Consider the following 13706-nt stretch of genomic DNA (forward strand, 5'->3'; position numbering starts at 1 on the left):
TAAAAAAATTATCACACGATAAAAAATTTATTTAACAAAATTAAATGTAAGAACAAAGTTAACGTTTGGCAGCTTTGGCTGCTAACCGTTTGTCTCTTTCTTCAGCAACACTTAACTTCACACCCTTGGCCTTCGGTAGAGAGATGTAAGCTTTGCTACCTTTGCCGATGACAAACACATTGTGTAATCTGTAACACACAATCAAATCAAGATGTTATGTTTTATTTTAAAACAGGTTTACGCCTGCAAAGTTGTACTGAAGAGGGTTCATACTTCCAATTCGAATGTGTAAACAAATGTTATAACTTCAACTAATTCATTTCAGAAGCATATGCAGGGAGATTTTCTGAAGAGGCTATCTCGATATGTAAGTTTCGCCAGGTTTTTTTCCCCTCCAAGTTATAAAAATTGAGCAAAAACGTTGAAAATTTTATAAATTTGGCACACATTGCCTCTTCCTGCTGGTCTGATACTTCCACCGAAGTGCGCAAACTGTATTTGGCAGCTGAAGTTACGCGAAAGGGGCATGTTGGGTCTCAAAATTATGGTGTCTTTTGAGATGTCAAATACAGGTGTGAAAAAAAAAAAAAAAAAACCTGCAAGTTCAAGGAGTTAAAGAACTTACAGTTACTGACATTTGTTTTAATAAAAATTGGAGGATAGATGTTTAGATACTTGGTAATACAGGGTTCTTGACAATTGTCGGCGAAGTATTTGTATTTTTCTCTATTAAGGCACAGAAACATTTTCTTGCGATTGGACCGGCGAAACGATGCTTCTGCAAATTGATATCATATTGTAGAGGTGAGAAAAGAAGTATCAGCTTACCTAGTTGCGAAAACGTGACCAGCTGTATCTTTGATGTGGACAATATCGAATGATCCTGGATGCCTTTCTCGGTTCACGATTGCACCAACTCGACCCAAGTTACGACCTCCAGTGATCATGCAAAGGGCTCCTTAAAAAATACAGACCAGAAATAATAATTTAGATGCATGTTTAAAAAATAAAGAAAACCAGTAAAATAATTTACTTCGAAAAGATGAATGAAGAAAACAAGAAGAGCAAGGAAAAATGTTTGTATCTTGGGTAATGTTAAAAGAGCATTCGTTTAGTCTCAGTTAACGACCGTTAATACAATTAGTATAAGCCATATATTGACCTCTGAGGGTCACAAGTAGAACCACCCGAAGCTTCGATAATGGCTAGCACATGAAAAATTTTACAGCTTGACATGAGATAAGATTAACACGTTGGCGTCAAATGAAGGGTGTACTTATCATGCTATTTGTAGGAAAAATGGACTGAATTTAGCAATATAGAGCTGCAATTTCTGGCTCCTACTTGAAAGTACTTAGCTATGTAGGGAACCTAATTTCACAAATTTTGGGTCTACAATGAACTGAAAATGGTAGTTTCTAATTGCAAAAAGTGGTCCAAATGAACCTGATCCCGAAGACACAAAAAGAAAAATCCGCACTTTTTCATGAGATTTCGTTGAGAAATAAGTTGAAAGTAAATGTAGGGCTACAAGAAATGTGTTTATCTTGGGTAATGTTAAAAGAGCATTCAATTTGTCTCAGTTAACGACCGTTAATAAAATTGCTATTAGCCATATATTGACTTGCGGGCGTTAAAATCTGAACAACCCGAAGCTTCGATAATGGCTGATTCATATAAAATATGTTTGCGAGCTGAACACTCTCCCCCCTCCGTCTTGTACTGGTACTCATTAGCGCAAAAAAAAGGTGATTTTCTGACTCTAATTAAAATTTTTTTTGAATTTCTTGGCTATGTTTTCTTCGCAAAATGGTGTGGCCCCAGCACCGTTTCTCAACCTTGTTACATACAGTTCGGGCCATTTTATAGAGTTATTTTCTTGTATGTTTGCGAGTAACATGTGATAATATGGGTCTAAAATGGAGTAAAGTGCCTCACTAAATTCATGGATAGTCCTACATAGCTATTTTTGCATTTTCATTGATGTAGCACAATGATTTTGTCCACAATTACACGGAGTTGACAGAATACATTTAAGCAGCTGTATGATATGAGGAAAAAACTTGTCAAAAAAAGTAGGAATCCCTATTTTGGGCATGTTTTCACAACAAGTAGTAAATTGCTATAAAAAACACTCAATTGATAGTTGTTGTAAATGTTTGTATCCACCATTTATTTACTGTGAGCTGATGTACTATTGCCGACAGCTTAGAAATAGGCACACCGTAGCTTTGAAAAATAACAGGTTATAGGACAGCAACCTGGCCATGCTTCTACCTTGATAAGAAAGGATAAGGTACATGATGCTCTCAGCGAAAAATACTTCCAACACTGACCTGCCGCAAGTAGTATTCTTTTTTACTTACCATATAAAATCAATCATGTTGAAGATTAAAACTCAAAACAGTTTTTTTTTTTTAAATTAAGAGAGGAGCAACTGCGACCAAACCTTTTGTAAGGCTCTAACTGAGTCAATTTTACTTTGAAAATTTTAAATGTTTTTATCTTGGGTAATGTTAAAAGAGTATCATTTGAACCCAGTTAACGACCGTTAATAAATTTGATTTAAGCCACAAATTGACCAGTCATGAAAATTCTTCCATGGACTAGCTTCGATAGTGGCTAAAGGAAAAACTCGCAAAACTAAAAGCCCTAGTTAGACTATCTTGTCAGGGGATCCAATTGGCAAGGTCGTCCTATAAAGTCCTATTGTACACCCATCAAAACTTTTCATTTTAGTACAACCTTGACAATTTGATAGCTTGATTTAGTGATGTGAAGGGCTATAAGGAATCTATGCTTTGATAGCATGTAATTTTTCCATGAGACAATAAAATTATGTGTATCGCTGGGTTGGCTTTCTTCAGTATCTGAATATAAACGCCAACACATGTATACGAACTAATACTAACTTAGGACTAACTAAGCGCCATACCTGTTTCAAATTTAAGGTAATCCAAGATTTTTCCAGTCGCAATCTCATATTGAACAGAATCGTGCACTTTGATGAGAGGATCAGGATAGCGAATGGTGCGCCCATCGTGTGTAACAATGTAAGGAACACCTTTCTGAGCTGTTGAACGTGCCTTCACTCTGCATAATTTATACTGAAAAAGAAACAGAACGTTTACATAAAATCATGATTTCCGACTTAACTAGAAGAGAAAAATATGACAATGAATTTAAGTAGAGACCATTAACCCTTCACAGTTTCACAGAGCCTTGGTTTATGAACACGAGAGACCAAAAATCGGAATTTTGGATTTGAATTCTGTCAGATGAGTAAGAGCAAAATCATTGCTGGCATCTATCATAGGAAAGTGCCTTAGAAAATTTGTTTTCATCATGAGAAAATACACACCATAGGAATATGAATATAAGAAACAAGGTGGCTACAGAATGAATAAAAAGTTTTTTGAAGCGAAATGAACTAGGACTGATGATTGCATGTTAAATTATGCAATTAGATAAATACTGCAAGTTTTTCTTCATTCCTGTCTCCACAGCAAAGAAAAGAGATATCATCACATGCTACTGACAATTTTGTTAGAAAGCACACATTCCTTAGGACACAAGTAATTAGGTTAGAAATATGACTCCTGGTGACAGAACAAGTATGAGAAGCCTTGAAAGCTGAACAGAGGACACTACACTAGAAACCACGGAATTTGGAACCAGCTACATTTCATTGTTGAAATGTCCTTTGCAACTTACTGAGCTGGATTAGGAGTCTAAGAGCTTATAATGAACATAATTTCAAATAATAACAGAATTTAGCGAGTAACCGAATCTATTGGTTTCCCGTGCAGGGCCCTCCAATGAACTATTCTGTATCTGGTCAATGGGAGGAGTCTTCGGTGAGCAGAAAACTTTGTCTCAGCCGTGATTGAGAGAGCAGTCTTCAATTTGATCAGCTCTCTCACCGAAAACAGCAGATAATAATTTTCTTCTATCGTTCAATTCTTGAGACTAAATGAACCTCAAAAATGCGTCGCAGAAGTTCCTAATAAGACCACAAAAGAGCCAGGAAAAACAGAGAGCGAACTTCGTCTGTCAGTACATTCCTGAGGACAGGAGCTCGCTTATCGCGTCATGAGAAAATCATCAAGCTCTGATTAGCCCCAGTTCAGCATCACTGAACAGGTTAATATATACGTTCAGATAGACTTCGTCTTGATGTGAAAATGATTTGACTTTTGTCTCAATGAGGGAGCTCTGCTCATTGAAAAATCTGATTCTAAGCCACTTGTTCCGGTAAGAAGGAGATAGACATCAGGCAAGCTATCCAACTTTGAAACTCAAGGAGTCAAAGACTGTCCAGGACTCTTTGAATCTCCAATTTTAAGGGTGGGAACTTAAAACAGGATTAGTGAAATGTTTCAATTGTGATTGAGAAAGTAATTACAGGTTTGATTTACTTCCTCACCGAAAACAAGAGATATTGATTTGCTTCAGTCGTTCAATTTTTACGATTAATTACAATCTTAAAAATGCGTCGCTGAAGGGAATGAATTGATCAGAATGGTTAAACGGAAAAATAATTTTAGAATTTGAATCTAATTCCATTTATCCCAGGACTGTTGTAACATCAACATAAACACTCAATATTTACAGGCAAAATGAACACTTTTTACATTACAGCTTCAAGCAAACAGAGCAAAATGTCTCGGCTGTGATTGAAAGAGCAATCGAAAATATGATTTACTCTCTCACCGAAAACAGCTGAAATTGATTTTCTTCCATCGTTCAATTTTTGAGGTTAAAACCAACCTCAAAAATGCGTTGTAGAAGGTGATGATAAAATCAGAAGGCTATGCTTAAAAATGCGTTGTAGAGGGTGATGATAAAATCAGAAGGCTATGGATGTGAAATATACAGGAATATTTTACGTAGTTTTGCGCAAAATTATGATGTGATGACAGTGCAATGAGGAAAGTTCCCATCATTACATGATGCTGGGAAAATCCTGTTTTCCAAAAAACCAGCGCAAAACATAACTGCAGTGGTGGAAACCAATTAAAGTAGGAGGCTACACAAAGTAGATGTCTCAGCTGTGATTGAGAGAGCAATCAAATATCTGATTTGCTCACTCACCGATAACAGCTGACAATAATTTTCTTCTGTCGTTCAATTCTTGAGGCCACGTCAAGCCACAAAAATGCGTCGCAGAAGATGACATTCAGATCAAGAAACAATCGGAAAGGGAATATAATTATAAAATGAAATAAAGCCTTGTTTTGGAGTTTTGAAGATGTAGCTGTAATATGTTGAATTCAATGATACTGGTCACTGACCAAGCATCGACTTCAGAACTTAGAATGTGTGCAGGGAATTACAGATAACAATGGAACACACATGAGAGACTGAGCTATTAAAAAATGTCACAGCTGTGATTGAGAAAGCACAGATGGGTCTGACCAACTTCCTCACCGAAAACAGTTGATGATGATGTTCTTCTGTCGTTCAATTCTTGAAACTACATTCAGCCTCAAAAATGCGTCGCAGAAGTTTGTGACTTGATCAGCAGAGAAAAGTAACTGGAAATTACTTTCTGCAATGAGTTGCTACTGATGTATCATACATTGATCATTGATAATTTGTAATTAAACTCCTGCTGCATTAAACCATCAGTCGAATTTGACAGGCTACTTAAATGCAATTACAAAAGGAGATACTCGACACTTCTTAAATACATTATGTAAATTTTACATGAGAAAAAAAGAAATTAAATATTTTTATTCTCGTACCTGTGCTTCTTCAGAGGTGATTCGGTGCACTGTGTAGCGTCCCTTAACGTCATAGATCAATCTGAAAAATTCTCCTGTTTTTGGAATACTGATGACATCTGTAATGAAAAGAAAAAGAAATTAGCTTTCCATTCTAGAAGCAAATTCATAAGATGTAAAATAACCAAGCAACAGTGGAAGTGGAGGTGAGTCCACTGGAAATGTTATTGGCTTAAGGGAGGCCCCCTTGAACTGCTCAAAACATGCCAACTTTCACGGTTTTATATCCATTTAATAAAATATAGTTGACAAAAATGGTAAAAGCAGACTGGCAGTGGACTGGACAGCCCTTTCTAAGGGTCTATTGATTTTTTTTCCACTCCACATTGAGGAAGTTCTGGGTAATACAGGGGAAAGACACCTAGCGCTTTGTTCAGGACATACAAGCTTTTTTTTTTCTTTTTTTTTTTGAATTAAGGGACTGAGGTTGCAATTAATAGTTTTGAATAATTTTCTGACAAATAATTTTGGCACTAGTAAGGACTGGTAATCAAGAATGTTGTGAAAAGAGCCATCACAGATTCTACCAGAAAATTCAGAACTGAAACAATCAGAATAATGCCTCAGGCGAAAGATGACTTCATATCCTAAACTCCTCATGTACTGATTTTCTATAACCAACTGAATAGTGACAAGAAAGGAAGGTATTTGTACTAATGGCTAATCTGCTCAAGAATCTCAGAGGAGTCTTGAAATTGCCAATTAAAATAAGAGACTACAGAAAAATGAGTGGATGTCTCAGCTGTGATTGAGAGAGCAATCAAATGCCTGATTTGCTCACTCACCGAAAACAGCTGATAATAATTTTCTTCTGTCGTTCAATTCTTGAGGCCACATCAAGCCACAAAAATGCGTCGCAGAAGATGACATTTAGATCAACAGACAATTGTAGAGGGAATATAATTTTGGAATGAAGTAATTACTTTAGCCATTAATGACTTGTTTCAGATTTCTGAAACTCTAGCACGTTAATTTGACTACTCAAAATGGCTTGAAAATGAATTATGTACTGATAATTCCATAGGCACTTAATAGTGGTGTAAAAGGAAGGCATTTCTGATTAAGAATCTTTCCATCTACGGAATCAGTTTCTACACCAGGGTTTCATAGTTTGTTAATCTTCCAATTCCCTGACTCAGACTTTTCTTCCTTTCCCCAGGCTCCAAAGTTTCTGAATCCCCCACCATTGGGGCAAACTTCCACTTTGATAATTTCTTTGAAATGCACTGACTTAAGCTGAGCTTAGAGCTTAATTTGTACTTCTATAAATTCAAATTTTGAGGAGAGGCTGTCAGAAACTGTTGCTACTCTCAAAATAGCATTGGCTAGAGTTGCAAGACCAATGTAAAACTCTCGAAATTCCCCTGGGATTTCCCGACCGCTGAAAATCACATTTAAGTACAAAAACTCCCTAACAAAAATGAGAAGTGATTCGGCTACTTACCCATGAAACCTGCTGGGTAGGTTGGGTCAGTCCGGATTTTGCCATCAACTTTGATAAGTCTCTGCATTAAAATTTTAGTCACTTCTGTGTTGTTCAGGGCATACCTCAGCCTGTTACGTAAAAATACAACTAGTGGAATACATTCTCGCAACTTGTGAGGTCCACTGCTAGGTCGAGGAGCGAACACACCACCAAGCTTGTTCAGCATCCATGTTTTCGGCGCGTGTAAACGCTTCAAGTGCTTCTTTGGACCTCTAGCCTGCAATTCAGTAAACAGTAGTATATTAGTTAGAGAAAGTAACGGAAGAATTGATACATTTAGAAAGCACTGAAAAGTCACCGGTACCGTACACAGTACTTATTCTTCTTTCAAATGAATTACACAAGCTCAAGATAATGAAATTAAAAGCACTCAGCTCACAGCTGAATGTGCATAAATCAGAGGACTTTTGTGATGAGGATAACAATGCTGTGAGTCTACTCAAGACACCAAACTGGCGTACATACTATAGCAGGAGACTCTTGGCAGTAGTTGCATTATTGGGTTCAGTCACGAACTTGTCAAAATTGCTCTTTACGGTGTAAGCGGAACAGAAGATGGGCAACTGAGAGGTAGTAATGAAATAAATATAGGCACATGCCTATCAAGGGATTTGAGGTTAATGCTGGCACACACCACATGACCCGTCCGCACCATCATCACATTCACGAATAATTGCGCTTCGGCTCTAAAGAAGGAGCTAGAACGGAGTAAACCTTGTCATGGACCACGAATGTGCCATCGCAGAGTACAGTTCATGAAAATACGCGTTACGTCCAAGGTTGACAGAGTATAGGTTAGGTTGATCAAAATAGACAGTGCGTAGATGGTAATTAATACAACTTCGAACATCTTTCCAGTGTTAAACTCACTGATGGAAGCGTCAATGACGTTTTGCATTCTCTAGGCAAGAGGCATGCATTTACTTCTCTTGGGCCACAAATTTACTGTACATAACAGGCATCTGTGTTCGACTCTTAGGGTAACGTCTCAGAGTACCTTCAGTGAGAGGTTCAAATTTTAAAGACTTACGACATTCTAGTTTAAGAACTAGAGGTAACTTTAGCGTAGATTATTATATTTATAGTTTCACAAGAATTCGAACACAACCATTTCACAAAATGTAAAAGAGTCACAGTCGGTCCCGGTTGGACATGCTTCAACGACATGTTGGTGCTGAAGACAGAGTATAATATTAATGGTAACTCAGACGAAATATCACTGAAATTGATGGCGCTAAGACCGATAGACACAATTAACGCGGCCACACACATTAAAAACTAATGAATTTGTTGATGGAAATGGATAAATTTCAGCAAAATACTCACCATTTTGACACGAATCGAGAAAGGCCTACATGCGAAAGAAAACAATGTCTGCTACAACCGTTCCCCCTCTTCGTTCCACACGTTCCGCATGACAGAAATGTCATTTCATTTCTCGTTCCCTCCCAATCAGCAATTTGATTGGTAGCAACAGTTCACTAGTATAAAGCGCCAATTTTGAATTGATGAGCTTTCGTCCCCGGAAGGAAGTCCACGAATCGTATTATGAGTTCAGACTTACAGTTTAGACTTATCTGAATCTTAATCTTGGTTGGTTTATTTGGTCAAATTATTAAATCCAATTTTATTTATTTTTCTATTTTAATTTCAATTTTTAAAATTAACTACAATGAATTTTATTTTGTTTTTAAATTTATGTTGATTTACTGTCAGATACAAAACCCGCTATCTTGTTGGTTTTAAAATTTATTTTCAATTCTAAAATGAAAATGACAATCTCCCGTAGGACTTTGAGAGTCTGTAAATGTATTAAGCGTCGACTAATGATAAGTATAGGAGCTTCTCCCAAAAATAAGTTAACATGCTTCATGTTAACTTTTAGGGCTTTGCAGGTTTTCATGTTGCATGGTCATTTCAGCATGGATGATAACTACAAAAGTCAAAGTGATGGATTTTCTGTTTTAAAGAAAATGATATGATTTTCCAGGTGTGACCAGATCATTTCACTAGTTTTAGTGATCTGCAAAATTCAGCACCTATTCTAAAACTTTTGGGACAGCCTTCACTTTTCCTCTGAAAAACATCACAGACCAACTTGAAGTCTATTCTAATTTCTGAATTAAAGCAATGTTGATACTGCAAAGATGTATATCTCAGTTTGCAGCGTTTAGTGTCAAATGCCTTGGGATAGCAATAGTTTCATCAAAATTAAATAACAAGTATTTCTCTCACAATTGGTTGTGTGTAAGAATTTTTCTCATATCATTGGTGAAACTGCAGAAATACGAATCTCAGTATGCAGCATTGCAGACTTCCTGTCGTACTTTATTTTCCACATAGATAACTACTAAATACCATTCCTTGAACACCTCCGTAATTATTCTTCTCGATGTGTGGAATATTCTGTGAAAATTTCAAGCCATGATGTTGGTTTGATCTTCTTTTAAAAAATCAAATAGGAACAGGGATTTTGAAACGCTGCAACCAAGGTATGCATTTTTGCAGTGTCGACGTCGATATAGTCTCTAAAAATTTAAAAAATTGAACACATCCACTAGCAGCCATCGATAATCTGAAATATGAAATTCATTATTTAGAATAAAGTTTTGGGTCATTTAGACACATGAGTCTCTAGGAAAAAAAAAAGAAAGAAAAAAGAGAAAAAATGATTCATGAGGAACAAATTACAACACAAAATTTGTATAACTGGGATAAATAAGTTTAATCGACCTTTGAAAGGAAAAAAATGAAATAGCAATAGATTACTAAAAACTGACTGCATACACAAAAATGAAAAACGTATATTTTAAATCACAGGAGCTTTGAAAAGCAGAAATGATTTGAGGTAGTAATGTGTGAACTCTTTTATTACTCTCTCAGTAATGTGTGAACAAATTTAATAATTATTTCATCAAGAAAAAGAGGAAAAAAGACAGATGTTTTAAATATTCTTTCTTTGCTTCTTCGTTCAAAGTTGCTTGCAACTTATTTTCTTAGGGAGAGTGTAAAACAAAAAATAATAAAACACTTTAATTTAACCACAAATTGAAAGAGTAGTAATTTCAATAAAGTTTACCGATCTATTTTTTGGGCATTTTTTTGAATACTGTAAGTTTTTGAAGAGACAATTTTCAGGAATTTTAATAAAAACATACCTATATCACCAAAATCAAAATAGGGTTCACCACAGAAACACTATTAAAATGCTGTGAAGTATTATTTGAGTAGCGTGTACTGAAATCTTGTTCCTCTCTTGCATCTTATCTCACCTGACTGATACTTAAACTTATGAGTAAGACAGAAAAGAGAAGCAAAATCTGCCGCTCAGCTTGCCTGTCTTTGTTACAATAATAGATTCATTGGTGGCTAAGGTAGAGAGGGAGCTGGAGACGAGATTTCAAGGTACATTACTAAATTATCATCTAATCAATGGCTGGAGTGCTAAACTCTCTAAAATCTCCGTATGCGACATAGCAGACTTCCTGTCATGCCTTACTTTTTCTGTGGAAAACTATTATATGTATTTTCTTGAAACTTCCTTGATTTTTTTTTGCTCTGTTAGCAGAATGTTCTGTAAAAAATTCAAGCTATAAAATTGGCATGTTTCTTTTTCAAATGATAAAATATGAGCGGAAATTTTAAAAAACTGCAATGGAGATGCACGGTTCAGCACTTTAGCCATCAATAGCATGCATGAATGTGGATACCTACGATTGGCTAAACTCGGAGGCCTCACAAATCGGTTGTGTGATTCAAAATTTCTATACCTATTTCCTCGTTTTGAAAGCGAAAAAGCGAGCATTAGTGCTTGAAAATTTCATAGATTATTCTGTCAACACGGAAGAGCAATTGGACCGTGTTTAGCAAAGAGGAACTAAGCCACATCAGCTATTGCCTTTAACTGGGCGATTTAATTTTTTTAAAGAGAATGTTTCTACCGATTCCTTGGAAAATTTTGAGGAATTTGCTGCACACCACGCGGAAAATTCACTGAGATTTACACAAAAATCTGCACAACCGTTATCATTTAAATAACTGAATTGCCCAATTTAATATGACAATAACTCATGTGGCTTGGTTCCTTTCTGCTCAACATAGTCCATTTGTGGAAATTTTACAAGACTTACATTGATTAGTGTTCAGTAATTTGTGAGTAAAATTTGATGAGAATTCTGCAATTTTGAAAAAGGAGAGGCATGGTTTTCAAATTTGGTCATTAATACCTTCTTCCCTAGATTGAGAAACAAATAGTCATCAATATAAAACAGAAGAAACTTATTACTGTGGTTATAAAGAAGTTTCATCTTAATGGTACTACCGCAGAAATGGAATCTTAAGTTACAAAAATCTTTCCGGGTACATTTTGAACCATACGGATAGTAAATAAAAATGATTCAATCACTTGAACAGTCGTTCCTGATGATGATGATGAGTAGGTTTACATTTCACAATTATCAGTAAAACAATCGTACTTGATTAATAGAAGAAGATTGATTTTCCCAGTTTCTGACAAAATTTTATAGAAATTGCTCTGCAAAAACAACTGATAAAAAAGAGTTTCTAGAGGGATACCAATTTTTGTAAAGATTTTGATTATATTATATAAAACAAACTAAACTGATATACAATTCCGTTTTCTATCATAAATTATTGAGGTGATGAAATAAAAAATGGATGAATCTTAAATACCAAGCATTATTTTAGCGAAGCTCTTAAATGCCATAGGAATTTATGATTAGTGTACTTTTTTTAACATAAACTTTTGCAAAAAATATGATACTTCTCTGAAAGCTCTCCAAGTGAAGGTTGTAATGGAGATTCGCCTACATTAACTTGAGAGTTTACCTCCACACCTAGTTAAATTCTCCTTGCACAGATAGATAACAATACATTAGCAGAGTTCCCTTGGTTCCAGCCTTGGACTCCTTGGATAAAGTGGCAACGCTGCAAAAATATTCACCTCCAATCTGTGAATGGAGATTTTGTTTGGATACAGAGGTGGACTCTCGGACCGACCGGATAAAGTCCAATCTGGCCATAAAGTGGGCGACCCACTCCTTTATGGCTGCAACTTCCAGAGCTTTTTCTTGAGCTAAGGCATTGATTTCACAGGAAGCCAATAGTATCATCATATTTTTCGCAAAATTTGACACAGCGGGAAAGCACTAAGAGCACAAATTCCAGCAGTATCCAAGAACTACAATGGTAGATTAATGGCAGTTGAATTGCAGGGTTTCCACAGAATTTTGAAAATGAAATTCCCTGACAATTGAAAATATGTCAGATAGTTACAAAGACATACTTTGAAATAGTTTCCACGCAAAATCTATTGTTCTGAACATCAAACCCATTCTAGAAAGCAAGTAAAGTTGACTTAACAACTCTTACCTGACATTTCAACGTTTCCTATGACTTTGTAAAATGTCTTGGCATTTCCCAGTTTTTCTGGAATTCCCTGACTGTGGCAACCCTAGAATTTACTTACAATTAAACCGAGCAAAGCCAAAATGTGGAATTAACAGATCTCTTTTTTGCGACAGAGAGAGAAACTTGTTTTCACTGTAAAAAGCAAATGCTTACTGATCACGCATGGATAAATGATTTTCAAGGAGAAAATTTTGCTATTTTTTAACTACATGTAACAATTGATACATAAAAGTTGTGATGAAATTACAGTAAATTACCTCAGATTAGAAACTTATAAATAGTGCTTAAATGATACAAAAAGGTTTAAATCATTAGAAAATGTATCACAATCAGTCATGGAATAAAACAACCAAAGAGGAATTTAAATAAAAATAAATGAATAATAAAAAAATAAGAAACTTAACTTTTTAACGATCACAGAATTTCCTTAATCTAGACTGTTCCCTTGAAATCAGAATCATTAACTATCCTTCCCTACTTAAAAACTATTTTGGGTTAACTGCTTTGGCACTCAACTCATATGTGAGAATTGAGATTAGTTCACCTCTGTAGTAAACATTGAACTTTACGTTACCCTGGTGCACACCTGATGTTTGCGGACGGAACAGGATTCTAAAGTTACAATACCACTTCTTTTTGAGATGGAAGCTCTCTGACGGAACACAGAAAGGTTCATCACAATGAGCCAAAGTTAACTGTGAAAAAAAAAAGTAAAGAATGATTATAATACTTTTCATATTTTTAATTACCAAATATTGAAATTCAAAGATTAATAACAAAAAGGAAATGGATGGAAGTTCCTGTTTTCAACGTGGAGCAAAGATTTGATACAGCTGTCAAAACGAAATTATGTAACTCGCTAAAGGACTAAAGAAGAGATACTAAGAAATTCGGCGCTAGCTGAATTTCCAAATTTTGTTATATGATGTTCCTTATGATCTTTTGAGTAAGATGAGCGTTTAAAATCGAACTTTTCATAAAACAATTATGCGAAACTCAGGTCT

General features: G+C 35.6%; 2 protein-coding genes across 3 annotated transcripts in view; both read right to left on the bottom strand.

The window, feature by feature from the left end:
• RpS4 (ribosomal protein S4) lies at positions 1 to 8748 on the bottom strand. Of its 2 annotated transcripts, none has more exons than XM_019040268.2 (6): positions 8599 to 8748; positions 7231 to 7489; positions 5748 to 5845; positions 2936 to 3107; positions 829 to 958; positions 1 to 188 (listed from the first exon to the last, which is right to left on the bottom strand). In XM_019040268.2, exons 1-6 carry the CDS (start codon positions 8599 to 8601, stop codon positions 59 to 61), a joined length of 792 nt encoding a protein of 263 aa, XP_018895813.1. In that variant the 5' UTR covers positions 8602 to 8748; the 3' UTR covers positions 1 to 58. The 2 variants fall into 2 exon arrangements, with proteins under 2 accessions (XP_018895813.1, XP_072158390.1); XM_072302289.1 differs by lacking the exon at positions 8599 to 8748 and adding an exon at positions 8303 to 8586.
• A 1224-nt stretch (positions 8749 to 9972) lies between these two features.
• Positions 9973 to 13706, bottom strand: part of LOC109029654 (uncharacterized) — a 29284-nt gene continuing 25550 nt past the window's right edge. Inside the window, exon 16 of the mRNA XM_019040211.2 lies at positions 9973 to 13397. Within this exon, the coding sequence (XP_018895756.2) occupies positions 13188 to 13397 (210 nt within the window). The 3' untranslated portion in view covers positions 9973 to 13187. The remainder of the gene's footprint in view (positions 13398 to 13706) is intronic.

This window comes from Bemisia tabaci, chromosome 7 (assembly GCF_918797505.1).
Source record: "Bemisia tabaci chromosome 7, PGI_BMITA_v3".
NCBI classification, from domain to species: Eukaryota; Metazoa; Arthropoda; class Insecta; order Hemiptera; family Aleyrodidae; genus Bemisia; species Bemisia tabaci.

What these genes read in the sequence shown, in the direction of transcription:
- RpS4 (XM_019040268.2), bottom strand. An exon ending in CTACCCAGCAGGTTTCATGG is followed by an intron (nt 5,846 to 7,230) that starts GTAAGTAGCCGA and finishes TTTTCATTACAG; the next exon opens with ATGTCATCAGTATTCCAAAA. An exon ending in GGTCACGTTTTCGCAACTAG is followed by an intron (nt 189 to 828) that starts GTAAGCTGATAC and finishes TGTGTGTTACAG; the next exon opens with ATTACACAATGTGTTTGTCA.